Source organism: Helicoverpa zea, chromosome 23 (assembly GCF_022581195.2).
Source record: "Helicoverpa zea isolate HzStark_Cry1AcR chromosome 23, ilHelZeax1.1, whole genome shotgun sequence".
Taxonomy (NCBI): domain Eukaryota; kingdom Metazoa; phylum Arthropoda; class Insecta; order Lepidoptera; family Noctuidae; genus Helicoverpa; species Helicoverpa zea.
In genome coordinates, this window is record NC_061474.1 from 7,060,915 (window position 1) to 7,077,357 (window position 16,443).

Consider the following 16,443-nt stretch of genomic DNA (forward strand, 5'->3'; position numbering starts at 1 on the left):
TGCAAAATGATTCGTGACTGTATTATGTACAATAGGTATTTAGTTTATCCTGTTATTTTGGGAGTTACTGAAGACATCTATGGAATAATAAATCTCATAATTCCGTGAAAGACCTAATGAATAACAACAGTTGAGTTTTTGTATTTTTTTCCTTGTTTGAAATGATCCGAGTAAAAAATAGAAATACCTCTTAGTATGCGCGAGCAAAAGTACTGTCGGGCGACTGAAAAAACAAACAAGGCTTGGTCCGATTAAAGTTGGGTAAGTCATTTATTGACCGACAATAAAACACACGTAAGACGTTTCTTTTTCAATCGAAAACAACTTAAACTGTGGACATAACCTTCTTTGAACGCAAACAGGGAATGGACTTGGCGCTATTTTTGCAAAACTATTATTTATTTTCGTAGTTTGTCAGAAAGTTTCCGTTCATCCGCTAAACTACTTCGCGACCTAAATACGTCAGTCAGTCACATTTTGCGCGAAAAATTGTTCTATGTCAATTCTGGCGTTTGTGTTATTAAACAATTTATGTTCGCTATGTTGTTCAACAGTTTTGGAAGGCTGTGTTCATCGACTAGAGTTGACTGTACCTTTATCTTTCGTCTCCGTGACTCTGCCTCAGCAGGAGGCAGTGCCAGACTCTTACTGACTAAAACCCACCATGTCCTATACTGGGACAGCGGTAGGTGACCCTTTCGAACAATCCCGCAGCTTGGGTTGACTGTATGTATGTACCTAGCTAATTTCACATATAACACTCCACTAGGCTCAATTTATGCAGTACATGCTCTGATAAACAACTTTCATGTATTGTAATTGTAATCTCGCATGTTATTATTTTGTATCTACAGGTAATACCTATAATCTTATCTGGTTATTCAGTTCGATGTTTAATTACTTTCATGATGGCCGCGTAAACATCGAAAGTCAACAAGAAGTTGTAAAAGTTTATCCTATCAGACCACTTTTTATGGCTTTGTTCGATGAATAAGCCATAGGTGGCCATAGAATAACACTCTAGATATTGTTTATCTTATCCAATAGTATGAAGGCAATTTTATTGTTTTTTTGTGCCTTAAAAAAGATTTCACTATTGGAAGCTGCATTATCTCCTGATGATATAGGCTATGCTTTCTTTCTTTATGTTCTAGCTACGAGAAGAATTTTCCCCGAGAAGCGGGTGAAATCGCGGGAAACAGCTATGCGTCAAAACAAACCTTTACTACAAAATACTTAGCTAAAAAGACCTTTAAAAATACTAATTTCGTGTAAGATAAAAAAAACATAATTTGGGAAAAATGATTTTTGAACTTGGCTTGTCACACCCTTCAAAATAATTTTCAAAGTAGGTAGGTATTTTACCACGAACTAGTAAATATTTACTCGTCTGTGTTCCTGATATTGTTGGAGGTGTGTCTGCAATTATTTTTAGCCTCTCAATAGTTGCTTATATGCCTCTTTCAAGTCTCGAGAACTGCATCAAAACCAGTTGACATTTATAACAATTTCAATCAAAAGTAAGCGTTATAAAAATTCAAGGCCGTCCACGGATGGGGATAATGAAATAACTTGAATTCCTTAAGACAGTACAATTGAAAATTATAACGTAATTACTTGCAATAAAGTTAAATTTTGCATGCTGATATTTTGTCGGCGTGGCTGACGAGCCGATTGAATGCTGATCTCTGATTGGTTGGATGTTACGCTCGTGAATGTAGGCATAGGCATGTGAATTGCATTGTTTGTTTTTACACAGTATGGGCAAAACTTTTTCGTGTGAATTTGGTAACAGCATTAGCGGTATTTTTGAGTTAACATATGTAATTTAAATAAAAATTGTTTAAAAGGACAGTATAGGATAATTAGTAAATAAAAACTTAACCCTTAGATTTATACAATTTTGTAATTGCTTTGCACCACGGACTTGTAAAAAAAAAAAGGTTTGCACACAAGTGAGACGTGATTTTTTTTTATAAGAAGTTTGTTAGTGCAATAATTAGCCGAAGTATGGCCTGTCTGATATGATATATTAGAAACACTACAAGGTTCCAAAATGTAATAAATATACGTTTAACATTGAAATTAGATTTTAGTAAAATATTTTGCATTACTAACATCGGCATTGACATTTCGGCGGGCGGAAATATTTCGACGAAATTAGGCAAAATTAATTTATATAGGTAATTATTAGCCTGCACCAAGGCATTATTATGGACTGTTGCGAAACCTAAGAATTCTATATTCTCAAGGCGAGCCTTTCAACTTTCGATATTAACAGCAGTGCGTGGAATAAACATTGAAGCAAATACAACGAAAACTCACCCTTCTACGCCTCCGAAAAACATTTTGATATCACTGATAAGTAATATTCCACAGGAAATTATAAGTGACTAGTGTAGCACAATAAATAACTGACGATTTATTACTTTCTCGATAAAATAATACGTCGCGTATTGTATTCACAAATACATCCCAGCGCAGCGAAAGCGGGCGCTCAACTGAATGAAATTAACATAATTGAACGAATGAAGGTTCCGGCCTTTTGAATGAACAGCAAAAAGTACCATAGACTATATTCGTTGATCGATGTCGCTAGTGTTGTATACGCTTCTGTGCTTTAGTTACAATAACCGTTTCGGAATAACCGTAATTTTTTTATTACAATAACGGTTACAATTGTAACTATTCTTATTTTAAATGTTATCTATGCCTAAGCCATGCAAAAGAATGTTATCTCTCGAATTACTTTATGATAATTTGTTAAATATAGCGGGAGTTGCTTTGGAGTAGCAATTTTAGATATCAGCAGGTGCTGAACTGAACTGAACTTTTAAAGTAGGCGCTCTGTCGGGTATTGTTTAGTATTCAAGTAAAACTTGCTAATTATTTCCTCAAGGCATTAATACTCAACTAACTTTTTTTATCCCTAATTTTTGTGTGGTTAAACAAGCTCAATACTTTTGCTGCACACTCGAGGTGACAGCGACCTTACTATCAGAATGACTGTCATCAACTCTTCAAAGGTATTCCGAGGAAAATAGGAGGTCTTATGCACACAAAAGGCTAACTTACAAAAATCGGGAAATAAAACAACAAATAGGTAACATCTCGTATATTAATTCATAGTAATGTTGATATCGCTCACACATAAACATACAACTCTCGCCTAACGAATATAATGTTAAAACATCGAATACACAATCGAATAAACTTGAGGAACGTTGAGATCTTTATTTATTTATTAATACATTCGACGATTTAAATACTCGTTTATACTAATCGTAGGTTGGTAGGCAAGTCATTAGTTAATAAAATGAGTAATATTATGTAAGACTAGGCTTTTCCCGCTCTGGGTGATTTTTCATGCGTCCTGTGGGAACCGTTTGACGCCCACAGATACTTTTGTTCTACATGTTCATTTTCAGGTAGCTGTTAAACCGAAAGCAGACAGACCAACTTTCGCATTTATATGATTAGTTATTTGACTGACTACGGTATACTAGTTGAATAGCCGATTGAGTAACCACCTCGATCGACCTATTCTATGTAATCTCTTTAGAAGTTTTGTACATTTGCCTTACTTAAGTAATCTTTGATTTATATTTTCTTTTATTTCACAGTACAGTATAAGTTCAAAGATACAGTTTACTTATAAAAAACAGGCACTGTCGACCACCGATATATGGTAAGTTTTCAAACTACAAGTACAGCTTAGTATATTGACTAACTTTGAAGTATTAGTATTAGATCGAATATTGCTTATTTGCATATGCCTATGTCTATTATACATTTTATAACAAAACCTGTTTTTCTTTGTCGATAAGGCATTACATAATATTGATCCTGTTTAAATAACCTCTTTGTTTAAGGGTATTACAATTAGCTTTTATTGTATTTGTAGTCTGAACAGCTTAAGATAGATTGATGAATGATCAGAATTGAAAAGGGAATAAGGGATGGTTTGAAGATATATATGCCTTGGCCAAGATGATGTTCCTGTGCCTATTCTTCACTTGTTGTTTGCTTCAAGAACAACAGTGTAACACAATAATTAACTTGGCCAAAGGCATTTGATGATCTCAGCCGTATATCAATAGTGATGTATACTATAGTTTCAAGGGAACAACGATAAGGTCCGAATCGTTAGCCATAAAGGGCCTCTAGCTTAACTACTTATGGGAAAGGGACATGTCTATTCGTAGGCATTAGGCAATAATGTACTAGGTAGATACTCTTCAGAGTAAATAAAGTGAGGAAAAACTAACTAGGACAAGTAAGTACTAAGTTTGTATCAGTTATAAGCGTTTTAATTTTGGAGTTACTAGAGTCGACTAGGAGCGTAAATAAACATGAATATTACCTACAATATTCTGTGAAAATCACGCTCTTTAGTCCAATTAGATCTACTTATTTAACTAACTTAATATTTTAAAGTTCCTCATTATAACAAGATATTGGTTATTTGACATCATTTATTACATAATATTAGGTACAATTAAGTTCTGACAGTCTTTTCAATAAATAAATTCACTTTTAAAAAAAATACACTGAAGTACACACAATAATATTTTTTAAATAGCTCTTTTAAGCTATTTCTTACATTATAACGATCAAATAACTAAGTTATTTATACGTTACAACGATACATTTTTACACACATTTAATGCTAACAATTATTTTGACTTTTCTACAGTAGGACGCGCTTAGTAACAATATACAGATAAAAAAAAGGTTTTATAGACTGTATTACGTTACATTAACGGTTATTATATCGTTATTTCAGATATTCGCTATACACACGCGACGGTTGACTGGAACTGTGGGTTCTGCCGTCGCATAGCTTGCCGTCACCTGTAATTCAATAAAACGTAAGTAAATTAAAAACTAAAAAAAATTTACTCAATAAATTATTTAAAATAAATAATTATTCGCATTAGTTATTTTCTTCTGAATTAATAAAACAAAACTCAGCGCCATCTGTTGAATAAATAATGCAATTGTATCATAGACAACCTAGGAGGATGCAAAGTTTATGCGAGCAGATGGACCTTAAAAATAAATGAAGATGGCGCTATTTCGATTTACAAGGCAATTTGAACTTTTTTTCTCAATAATTTTCTTTGAGAAATGTGTCTTACTTTTATAAATGACCAGAGTTTTCTTTATTATGTCTTTTACGTTATTCATGCAAGTAATAATCACTTATCGCAGTGTGGGCAGTACCATATAATGAGGAACCAATTTTGGAGCATTTTTTCCCCCCTATCTTTTTATTGGTATAAGAAGTCAGGAGGTCTTTATGTATTCACTATTATAATCATTATCTTTCATCTGAAGCACTATGACTAAATTATATACATCACATTATATTAACAAACTGCTATGTAGTTCGGCAGAAGTATTACCTATGTTAAGTTAATGATGTAGTAATATGAATAAACGCTTTTTCAATTTTATATTTACCTGTCTGCAGCAGTGGTAGTCGTAGTAGTGGTATGGTTGTTAGCGTCATGTTCTTCTAAAGAGTGAGAGTGAGTGGGCCGATTGTTCTGACGCCGGGAGCCCTCGCCGTCTGACTCCCGTCTCGGACCTCCACCGCCGCAGAAGCACTTGCAGATTATGCGTTTGAATGCGAATCTGGAAATGGGATGGTATGAGAATTAATAGGCTTTTAAAGATATTTACTTCATATTATAATTTGACATGGTGATTTTCAACAAACAAACCTATCTAAATAATATAAGAAAAATGCTGGCGTATATGTATGAACAGATAATTTTTTATGTGATAGTCCAAAGGAACATACGGGAAGGACTTTGCCAGCCTCTTGAAAAAGAGTAATCATGAAACTGTCTAAAATAATTTTATAATGGGTTTGTAATTATTAGAGCAATTTTGCATGATCATATACATAATCATCATATAAAAGAATGAGGGCGTGATACTCACCTAAAGTCCTTAGAAAACAGCGCATAAATCAGCGGGTTGATAGCAGAATTGCAGTACCCCAGCCAGAACAGCACAGAGAAGACTATGGGGCTGACACACTCGCCACAGAACGCCCTCACTACGTACACGCTGAAGAATGGAAGCCAGCAGAAGACGAACCCTCCTACGATGATGCCGAGGGTCTTGGCAGCTTTGGTTTCCATGCGGAAGCGTTTCACCTGGAATCAAGTACATGAAAAATAAAGGCACGCGTCTGGAATAATAGACACCTGTGTAGTTTTGGGGTGATGTCGATGTTCTGAAGTGAAAAGTGCTAATTTATTAGTCTGTAACAATTTTGAATTTGACTTTGAGATGATATGGAAAAAAACTCAACTGTATTATTTGTATCAGTAATGAGTTTCATGTCAAATAATCATCCTTTATGTAGACTATACTATTGCCAATACCTTTTACAATTATGAAACTTGTGGAAAACGACAACACTTTTGGATGGAATTTAATGCATGTGATTTTTATAGAAAAGAAACATAACAATATACCTACAGCTCAAGATATATTATATATTTTTATATACTTCGTTATTTTACCTGAGCCTTAATATTCCTCTTCCCCATCCTCCTAGTAGTTCTTGGCTTATCATCGTACTCATCATACAAAGGTCCTGGCGCCAAATGATGAGAAGGTCGTACCCTCAACCGGCTTTCCGTCAGCTCCCTCCCATCTCTCTCATAATGTACGGCATAGAGGGAAGGACTGGGGGATCTACTTGAAGACCTGGAGTTTTCGTGGGCAGGACAGATCTGCTCTGATGAGGGGTAGCTCACGGAGATCTTGACTTTTTCGTGAGCTCTTCTTGCACTTGAGTGTCTGGAATTTAAAGGGTTAAGGTATATGGAATTAGAAAATCATGTGTTATGGGTTACAAGAATACGTTAAAAATACTGGCATGATCATAATCTAATCACATTTTATTAAACAACAACGATGTTTATCTTCAGCTTACGCAAAAATACTTCAAGTTTGAATGAGTGAAAGTTAGGTAACTATAATTTTGTGAAAAATACAAGCATCCGAATGGAGAACCTCACTATTTAGAAGTCCATTAAAACATAGACCTACCTTCGTAATCTTTCAGGAGAAGCGCTAAGAGAAGTGCTAGTTGAGTGGTTGGAAGCATTTGACAGTGGAGACCCATGGGGCCTGTTAGACCCTCGACCCCTATGTATTCGGAGTGTTAGCCGGTTGTCATCGAAACGACTACCCATACCTTTGCCTGCAAATTGAGAACAAGCTGATAATACAAATTATATTGCTCTTGGACACAAATATTGTGGATTTTAGTGATGAAAATTTTGAGCACTATAATAGATTTTTATTATGATTTAGTCCAGATTTGATGAAATATAAACATTTTTCCAATTCTGGCAAAAATGTGTAACAGTCTGTACATAGGTGCCACATTGTTCTAACCATCAAGATATTTTCTCTATGGGTCTCTCTATGCCTGTATGAAAACAGAGCGTGGATCTACGCGTCTAATAAATCTAAAATCTCACCTTTTGTAGTCCTAAAACCCTGATTGATAGCCTTAGTAGTTCTGACAGCAGCTTTGTATATCCTCCAATAGAAGAACAGCATGACAAACATGGGGATATAGAAGGATCCGAGGGCTGAGTAGACCACGTAACCAGCATCGTTGGTCAGCTCGCAGGTCCATTCACAGGGAGGGTTGGGCACCCAACCGTCTTTCATGTCTGCTTCTTCAGGCTGGAAGAAGAAGAAGTTATTGGTCATGGTGGACTAATGGATAAAGCAGCAGGCTCTCAAGTAAGTGTGTGGGAAAATAAAAAGGCTGATGATGATTACTGGCTGAATTATTTTTGAGATTTTTTTGAATGAAACGGCTTATCTAAAGATAGCCTATGTTATATTATGTAATACTAATGAATATCCTAAAATTGACAATGTGCCAAAGAGGCAAAAACCGCGATAACTATTGAATATACATAATTGAGCAAAAGCAACGTAAACTTTGCACATAATAGTAAAGCACTGTGAACAAACAAAACACAATCATAAAAATAATACACATCAAATCAATAACACCATTTCATCAACCATAGTTGACCGCAAAGACCCCAATAGACAATAATTAGCAGTTAATAAAAGACGAATCGGAACCGGAACGCGTATGAACGGAACAGAAGTTAACAAAGGGACTTCAAACAAGACATGTGCGTAACGTCCCGGAACCCGGTCGCCGCATCGGACAAGCAGAAAATGATGCCTTTTGTGATACACCCTTTTGCTTCAATGCTCGGGCAATTTCCATTTTTCGAATGGAAATCGTGGTTGGTCTTTATGGTTTTGATCTTTTGTTTTCATGATAGAGGTAGAATTATGTGCAATCTCATTACTAAAAACTAGGAACCATCAATTTTGCATACTGCAATATTCTTTGGGTCTTTCTGAAAAGTAGGTATAAACTGGACAGTCTAGTTTTATAAAGTCGTCATAAAATCCTTTCCAAGTACGAAAAGGCTTATTAAAATGAAGCTGGTTCCAAACTATGAGAACCAATTTTATTTATATTTTAAGCCAATTCGAGTTAAGAAATCACAACTACTTTAATCTGTTAAGTCTTTCTGAAATCTCTTGTTGAAAACGTATAAAGTGACGCCTATGTCATGTAGAATTGCGTTTAAACTACTGAATGTATATTAAGAACAATAATAGATCAAAATTTGGAAGAACCAACAAGCTAATTTATATCTTACCTTTTTATCCTTCCATCCAACTAGAGGCGGGAAACAGATAACGAATGACAAGACCCATAGACCAGCAATCAGGGCTTTAGCTCTCTTCCTACTCATGATGCTAGGATAGCTGACAGGTCTGGTGACAGCTACGTAGCGGTCCAGGGAGATGGCGCACAGGTTCAGGATCGAAGCTGTGCACATCCACACGTCGACGGCCAGCCATACTGAGCACCAGACGTCTCCGAATATCCATACCTGGAAATAAGAGGATTTTGGGAATAAGATCATTTTTGTTGACGATATTTAATATTTAAAAATATTCTTATTTGTAACATTAGTTATCGTCGTCTATCAGCGATAAAACTTTTTAAAATTCTTCTGATAAATACTATAATAAAATACTTTCAGTAGTAGTTCAGTTAACTCGACCATCAGGCAACTTACCAATACTACTTGAAAAACCATGAAAAATTCACTAAAGAAACTAGCAAGTACGTCAACTTACTACGATATTGGTTGGCGCTATGCAAATGAAAAAAAGTTCTCAAACTTTTCCTGTATTACCGTCGTTCGATGAAAAAACTCGAGCTAATATTACGAGGTACGAGAACCCGAGGCATCGTAAAGTCAAAGTGAAGTTTCAAAATTGCAATATAAATGGTGACAGGTTGCAAACTTGAGCGATGTATCATCTTAACGACCCATTTCCCTCATCTGGTCCTTATTGCTTTTTAGGGATAAAAAAAACTGTTGTGTTGAATGTTTTTGTGTTTTGTAAGGAGCTTACCTACGCCATTTTTTGGACCTCAAGGGTAACGTAAGCTAAAAGGGTAAAGCTAAGGATTAAGATTTGTTATAGCCATGTGGTTTTGGTTAAGAATACTTAGATGCAGCCTTTTTAAAACTAGCTTCCACCTGAGGTTTCACCTGCCTGCGTCCACTGCATAAAAAGTACTAAAAGCCTTCATTGAAAAACAGGCTATTTTAAAGAAAAATAATTTTTCAATAGGTTCAGTAGTTTCGGAGCCTTTAGGGTACAAAGAAACAAAAATCATTTAAAGAATTTACTACGAATTATTGCATTCTTTAACCCAATTACCACAAAAAGACAGTGTCCAAAAACGTGACTAATTAACGAGTGGGTAATGTTTAATCATGCAAATCGTTATTGAATCCCGGCCGTTCAATCTGTCGTCCAACACACCTCTGTGATGCCGCTGGGGAATATCAATGAGCTGTGACGTCACCGGATAGATACTAGTTTGTATTTTGTGATATATAGGTACTGTAGTAGGCGGAATAGGTTAGACAAATATAAAAAAGGGGATTAAGAAGCAAATCCTTTCTTTTTATTAAAAAGAAAAAATAATAATTATATTCATAAACCCGTATAGACTTTTATTTATCGAATCTCTATACCTATATCTATCTATGTCCAATCTGTAATTATAGCTTATGAAGCCGGAGATAAAATAATTTCAAATGGTTTCAGTAGTTTCGGTGCCGTTATGATAAAAACAAACAAAAAATCCTCTCTAAAACATTAGTCTCGATTAAAAATATTACACCTGCTCCAGATTCCTTGCCCTCGAGTAAGTTTTCAGCGATTAAAAACGAGGTTCTTATATCAAGAAAGGTTTTGCAACTGTATTCTCTATTGCAATAAATAACGTATTTTATACACGACTTATTAGCTCTTGAAAGTAAATGAAAAGTTCAGTGCAATCGTAACAGTAGTATGTAAATAAGAATCAATTGTGCGCAGGTAAGTATTGTGGTATCTAGGGCTGTCAGCAAAAAAATATCATATCTATAAAAGTTTAAAGGTAGGATTCCGTGGATCGCGGCTGTCGCAGCCGCGCGCGGCCTACGACAGTCGTCGGCCGCGCGCGACAATAGTCGACCTATGAAAATGTATGGCACCGCGCTGCCCAGGCCCGCGACAGTCGCGCGCGGCCGACGAATTTCGTGAGCCGCGCGCGGCTCGGAATTCTACCTTTAGGACCTATTCACATGTATTGCCGTTACGGCACGGCTACCGTGGAAATGCATATGAAAGTCATCGGCACGGTTACCGTATTGCTCGTATATTACTACCTCACAAAGCACGACGGCCGTGCCGTTGCAGTTACATACTTACATTTACAATCGGCTTTATTTTGTCAATCATTTTAAAAATAGTTATTTTAATTAATTTTGGAGAGATAACTTGTAAAAGGACATGGATGGGAAGGGGGTCAGTGTTAGTATGTATATTTTTTACCTGTTTTACTCAATATAATGTTTTATTTAACTACACACCAGACAACCCTAGCAATGCGCATAGATATAACGCTCCAATAGTCAATATTTAACTAGTGTTGCATTTTTCAAAGCTAATACCTTATTGTTCAGAGCTGCAAAAGGTTCAGTAAGGCGAATCACACACTACTACAGTGTACAGTGCTTCAAAATTAAGCACCTGTTCAAAAAAAATCTATTCCTTTCTTTCTTTTTTTTTTTCATTCGAATTCGACGAAGTTGGAAAGTTGTTACAGATAGTCATATGAAATGAAATGAAAATATTTATTCGCAGAGATTTGGTTAACACAAAGGTGGTAAAAACAAAATAAGTCAAGCAGAAGCACCCTTCTATAAGCCAAGCTTTTAACTTCTTTTTAAATATTGCATTAGGTATTGCATAAGTCAGAAAGTCTAACTAGTTTTCAGATTTCTTATCAAGGGGATCGAGTTTCGCAAGTAAAGAAATGCAATCTTTCAATCAGGTCCTTTTTTATGGGTAATCGTCAACTCCTAGTGACTGAAACCTATACCATATTCCTTCTTAAGCCCTTGATGTACCAGTGCCGCGGTAGCTCTTTCGAGCAATCCTGCAATCTAAAGTAGCCAATTTCACACGTCCACAACGTATGAAACAAAAGTGGCTTGTGATAGTGTGTGAAACTCCTAATACCGTATACCAACGCATTCTGAGGCTACATTAAAAATTTCGAAGATTTTCGTCGAGCTAGCGAATTGGTTTTAAGAAATACGATTGCCTCAGTAAAGTCAGGTAAATTGTCGCACTGGTTTTAGGTTGTTTATTGTATTGAAGTTCGAAAAGCAATTTGGTTTTCGATTTCAATTGTGAGGATTGGAAAAAAGGCTATTGGCATTCCAAAGATAGATACGATACGAAATATTATTAGAATTTTAGATTGACCTGCCCAGCTTTCGACTTTGGATTAGATTTATAGCAGACTTTATAGAAAGTATGTATATTATATACAAGAATCGCAAAAAAAGGGTTATCGTATTGTGATGGTCAAGCTAAAACAACAACATCACCACAACATAGATCCTTGATGATGGAAGGCGACCAAGAGGAAGACCAAGAAAACGGTGGAGAGAAGATTTAGACAGCTTCCACAAGGACTTGCCACAAATAGCGACCGATAGGAAAAGATGGATGGCTATGGGGGAGGCCTTTGCCCAGCAGTGGGCCAACATAGGCTAACAAAAAAAAAGCTAAAACTGCTTTTTACGAATACTGCGCAGACAATTGCGAATTATTTTGGCCTAATTCAGTGTTAAAGAAAAACCATTTTCGACCAACTAGTAAAACAATAGTATACATTAATATTCAGCCACATCTGCTAAAACTAGAAACAACTTTCTAGGAAAAGGTTCGATGATAGTGTAATAGGCAAGTAATCTCTTATTATAGTGTAGTTGCTATAATAAATTACCAAGTACTTACCATTAGTCGAGATTAATCATAATTACGACGGCAACAGATGTACAGATTAAATTTAATTGCCACTAATTAAAGTTAATGCGACGTAAATATAATATGAACTGTTGATATAATTAGTGGTTTATATAATTTCGTGACGTCATCAGAGAGACACCTGGATTTGCTTATTAAACAGTATAAATGAAATAAGCGTAAGTAGGTAAAGTCAAACTATTTTCGGTTTAAGAAGGATTTTTTTCTAGTTATCGTATGCCTAGCTAGCCTTTTCAAAACAATGTTGGGTCGGCTTTCAGTCTAACCGAATACAGTTGAGTACCACTGTTTTACATGGAGTGACCGCTTACCTGATCTCCCCAACCCACCTACTATGCAACCTCATGTCCTTGGTAAAGCTGGTTGTTAAACTTTCTTGCTTCTGACTACCCGTAACGACTGCGCAAAGTGTTCAAATGACAGCCTGGACCCACCAATTTAGCGTGCATTGCGAAACACGGAAGAACTCGTCATAACAAGATGGTCATCCCTTCCACGGACAGAACTACCATACCAAACCTTACTATCGATCAATCTCCGCGCCTTCAACTTAGCCACGAGCCCTTCTAAACCCATATCTCTCTCTCTAATGACTATGAGTCGCCAACAAACTAATAGTCCACTTCAGCACAAAGCGTAAAATGTCAAATAAATCGCGTTACTGTACCAAATTAACCCTTGTCATGCTGACACCTTATTTCCGTGTGTTTATAGCTGACAAAGTATCAAGTGTAAGGGGTCTAAAGGGCCTGCTTTACGATTGGCGCGAGACGACATACCTCGGCATTTATAGGGTTAACAGCTCTTTAAATTGATGGGTACATAATGCGTTAGTTTGTGAATTAAAGTTTCAAGAGTATTTTGTAATAACATAAATAAGAAATTGAACTGTTCTTCAATGATCAAAGCTAGAATTAAATTGTTAGTGCTCTAAACGTGAATATCTTATTGATTTTTTAGGCACAATCATAGGTAGGTTCTTACATTTTCGAGGTTCTTAGTCTTTCGAGGTACTTAGCTTCAATAAGTATCATAAATCAAGCGACATGGAAATGTCAACGCAAAAGTCAAATGTCAAGTAAGCTTGGGTATCTCTGACCTATGGACTTTTAATTACCTTCGTCTATTGTACTGTAATACAGTGTTTTTTAACCCGTGAATCGCGACCCCTTTGGGGTTCTCTGGCTACCCCTATTAGGAAGGATAACAATATCATGAAAAAAAGTTTATTAATACAAATTACATACAACTCAATGTAACTCTCTTTTTTAATTCTTACTTATTAAAAGAGTAAAAACTGTATCTGTTTTAGTTAAGGTAAAGAAAAACTGGTAAAACTGAAAAAAGTAAGAGATAAAATCTTTTTATATCCTAGCATAAACTCAGACACACTTTGTACCTCAACATTGAAATTAAACATTATGAAAAGCTGACACGGCTCCTAGGAGTGTCGTCATAAATTACTGAGAATAGGCTTTTTATAACGTGAAAACGTTACTGCTAGGTCGCCTAGGTGAAGGTAATATTTATGTTCTTAGTGAGACACTCAGCTAGTAGAGACGGAGCTCACACCACCACGCAAAGGAACATTACGTTGGATTTAGATAAGTTTTAGTTCTCCAATTTGTATTTATGAAATGCATGGTGTGATGGTTCAGTAACTCGTGAAGGTGATAGTGTGTGATCCTCCTAAGCTGCTGTTATAATATGATTGCGAGGTCACAAGAAACAAGTGTGTAATGTGTAAAAAATAAGACTTATTTTCGGAAGAGAAACTATAAGTTTCTAAAAGCTTAAAAAAAATCATGCAAACATGAAATATTAAGCATCTACCAGTGGACGTAAACGTTAAACAAGTTATTAAAATGTAGAAAAATATCTCTTTATAAAATTAATTTCGACACCAAAATTATTTTATCCCCTAAACTAATTAAAGATGCCAGTTAATTAACACAGAGGACGGTAGTTTCAAAGTCGCCTTAACTTGACTACAGTATGCCAACTATTTCAATCTCAGTTGTTACATACGGTAGGATCGCATTATGTAAAAGGACGGCTAGGTTTCCCCTACATTTGCCTAACGTAGGCACTTAATTATATTTAGGGAAAATATCTTTCGGTTTTCGTAGGTGTTAGGTATTGAAAAGGGTTTGGTTTGAAGTCATTTTGAGGTGACAAGAAATTATTGAATGGGTTTAATTATAAATACTACGTGTGAATGTAATAAATTTTGTCGCATGTTTTTATATAAAATGGATGTGTTTCAGTCTTTCTGACTTTCTGAAATGAGAGACAAAAATCATATAAAAACTCTAATGACTATGGAATTGAAATATTAATTAAAATTACTATGGTGCTTTCAAATACAAATAAATTACACAAGAGAATTACATAAGATATCAAAAGATGGAATACAAGGAAGAAGGCACAGATATTTTTGTACCAAATATGTAGAAGCCTGATATTCTGGATATAGACACAAGATATCCGGATATCAAGAACCTTCGCTGAAGCCCTGTGTTTCGTGTTACTTTATTCCGGATAGAAGCCTTATGCCCATTTTCACCAACAATCTCTTAATCTAAGTGCCACTTAGAATAAGGTGATCTTCACACTGCCCCGCATCACGCTGCATCTTGCGTGTCGACGCACCTACGCGCGTTCCTGCGGGAGTGCAGATCTGCATCATCGTGCGGGTTTTTCACGCACTCACGCGCGTAGGTGCGTTTTGTAAATTCACGCACAGCGAGTTCCATTTTCAAATATACACGTCACGCCCATTCAAAATCACGCGCGGCATTGCGGGATTCAGTGTGCCATACCTTGCGTCTCGCCCCGCACCTACGCGCGGGGGTGCGTGTTTCTCCGCATGTATGTGCGTGATCCGCATGAACGCGCGTGGATGCATTTTCAGTGTGTTGGACTATGCGTGTTTTCCATACAAACGGAGATATTTCTGTACAACGGAAAAAAACGCATCCACGCACTACGCTGCATCATGCGGGGCAGTGTGATAATCGCCTAAGGGCTCTCCCAATTTTGACATAAATAACTATGTATAAGGGACACCTAAACTTTGGTGAAAACGAAATTCTTATTAAGTGTTCCGTAAATGCTTTTAGGGGATCCCTTAATTTAGGTATTTGTTGGTGAAAATGGGCATTACTTATATGTTTCAGAGCTTTGCCCTAGTAACTATGTATAGGTAATACGTCCGTGTTTCGGAAGGCACGATAAATTGGTAGGTCAAACCTGATATTTGAACATCTTTGGCAGGCGTTACGGGGAGGAAGCCAGTAAGTTTGACAACTAGTCTTACTAAGGGGTATTGGGTTGCTCGGGTAACTGGGTTGAGAAGGTCAGATAAGCAGTCACTACATGTTAAGCACTGGTATTCAGCTGCATCCTGTAAGACTGGAAAACATGGACAATTAGTTGACAAACGACTAGGCAGATGATGATATCCACATGTTCAATCAAATCAGAATGAATAAAAGTGATCAGTCTACAAAAAACTGTACTGCACTGCTGACTTACTTAAAACCTCACCTACCTTTGTCTATCTTTTATACCTACACCAAAGATATATTAAGTTATCTTTTACAAACGTAAGTCTATTGCCGGCGGCCTAGTTTCGCAGGGGCTATGCAAATTCAGGTAGCTATGTCGGAACAAATGTTTAGAATAGTTCTGAAAACACAAGTTTTGTGAATGCCTGCACGATTCAACGGTTGGACTGAGGTTCTCAAAGTATTTACGTAAAAATGTTTGCCGGTTCAAATATTTTAGTGGCTGCTTGGAAGGTCATATTGAAGTAGGTTGTATATTTCGTTAGTTTTACTTTTGATGCTTAAATTACAGCTAGTGATCAATAAATCAATGTAGCTGTTGATGAATACGAATTCATCATTTACACTCGCTGCCGCTCTATCCATAGTGCGAGGGGTCTAAATGATGATT

The 16,443-nt window shown here is 36.3% G+C and overlaps 2 protein-coding genes across 4 annotated transcripts in view; both read right to left on the bottom strand.

Annotated features, from left to right (window-relative positions):
* Positions 1 to 2,499, bottom strand: part of LOC124641857 (serine protease HTRA2, mitochondrial-like) — a 31,206-nt gene extending 28,707 nt beyond the window's left edge. Inside the window, exon 1 of the mRNA XM_047180104.1 lies at positions 2,326 to 2,499. Within this exon, the coding sequence (XP_047036060.1) occupies positions 2,326 to 2,348 (23 nt within the window). The 5' untranslated portion in view covers positions 2,349 to 2,499. The remainder of the gene's footprint in view (positions 1 to 2,325) is intronic.
* A 1,793-nt stretch (positions 2,500 to 4,292) lies between these two features.
* LOC124642007 (octopamine receptor Oamb) overlaps positions 4,293 to 16,443 on the bottom strand; it is a 136,742-nt gene continuing 124,591 nt past the window's right edge. For 2 of the 3 annotated variants that reach the window (XM_047180296.1, XM_047180297.1), the window contains exons 5-11: positions 8,733 to 8,969; positions 7,512 to 7,722; positions 7,075 to 7,246; positions 6,543 to 6,822; positions 5,953 to 6,170; positions 5,467 to 5,640; positions 4,293 to 4,854 (exon numbers count right to left, since the gene is read on the bottom strand). In XM_047180296.1, coding sequence (XP_047036252.1) covers positions 4,851 to 4,854; positions 5,467 to 5,640; positions 5,953 to 6,170; positions 6,543 to 6,822; positions 7,075 to 7,246; positions 7,512 to 7,722; positions 8,733 to 8,969 — 1,296 coding nt within the window. In that variant the 3' untranslated portion in view covers positions 4,293 to 4,850. The remainder of the gene's footprint in view (positions 4,855 to 5,466; positions 5,641 to 5,952; positions 6,171 to 6,542; positions 6,823 to 7,074; positions 7,247 to 7,511; positions 7,723 to 8,732; positions 8,970 to 16,443) is intronic. The other variant, XM_047180298.1, reaches the window with a different exon arrangement.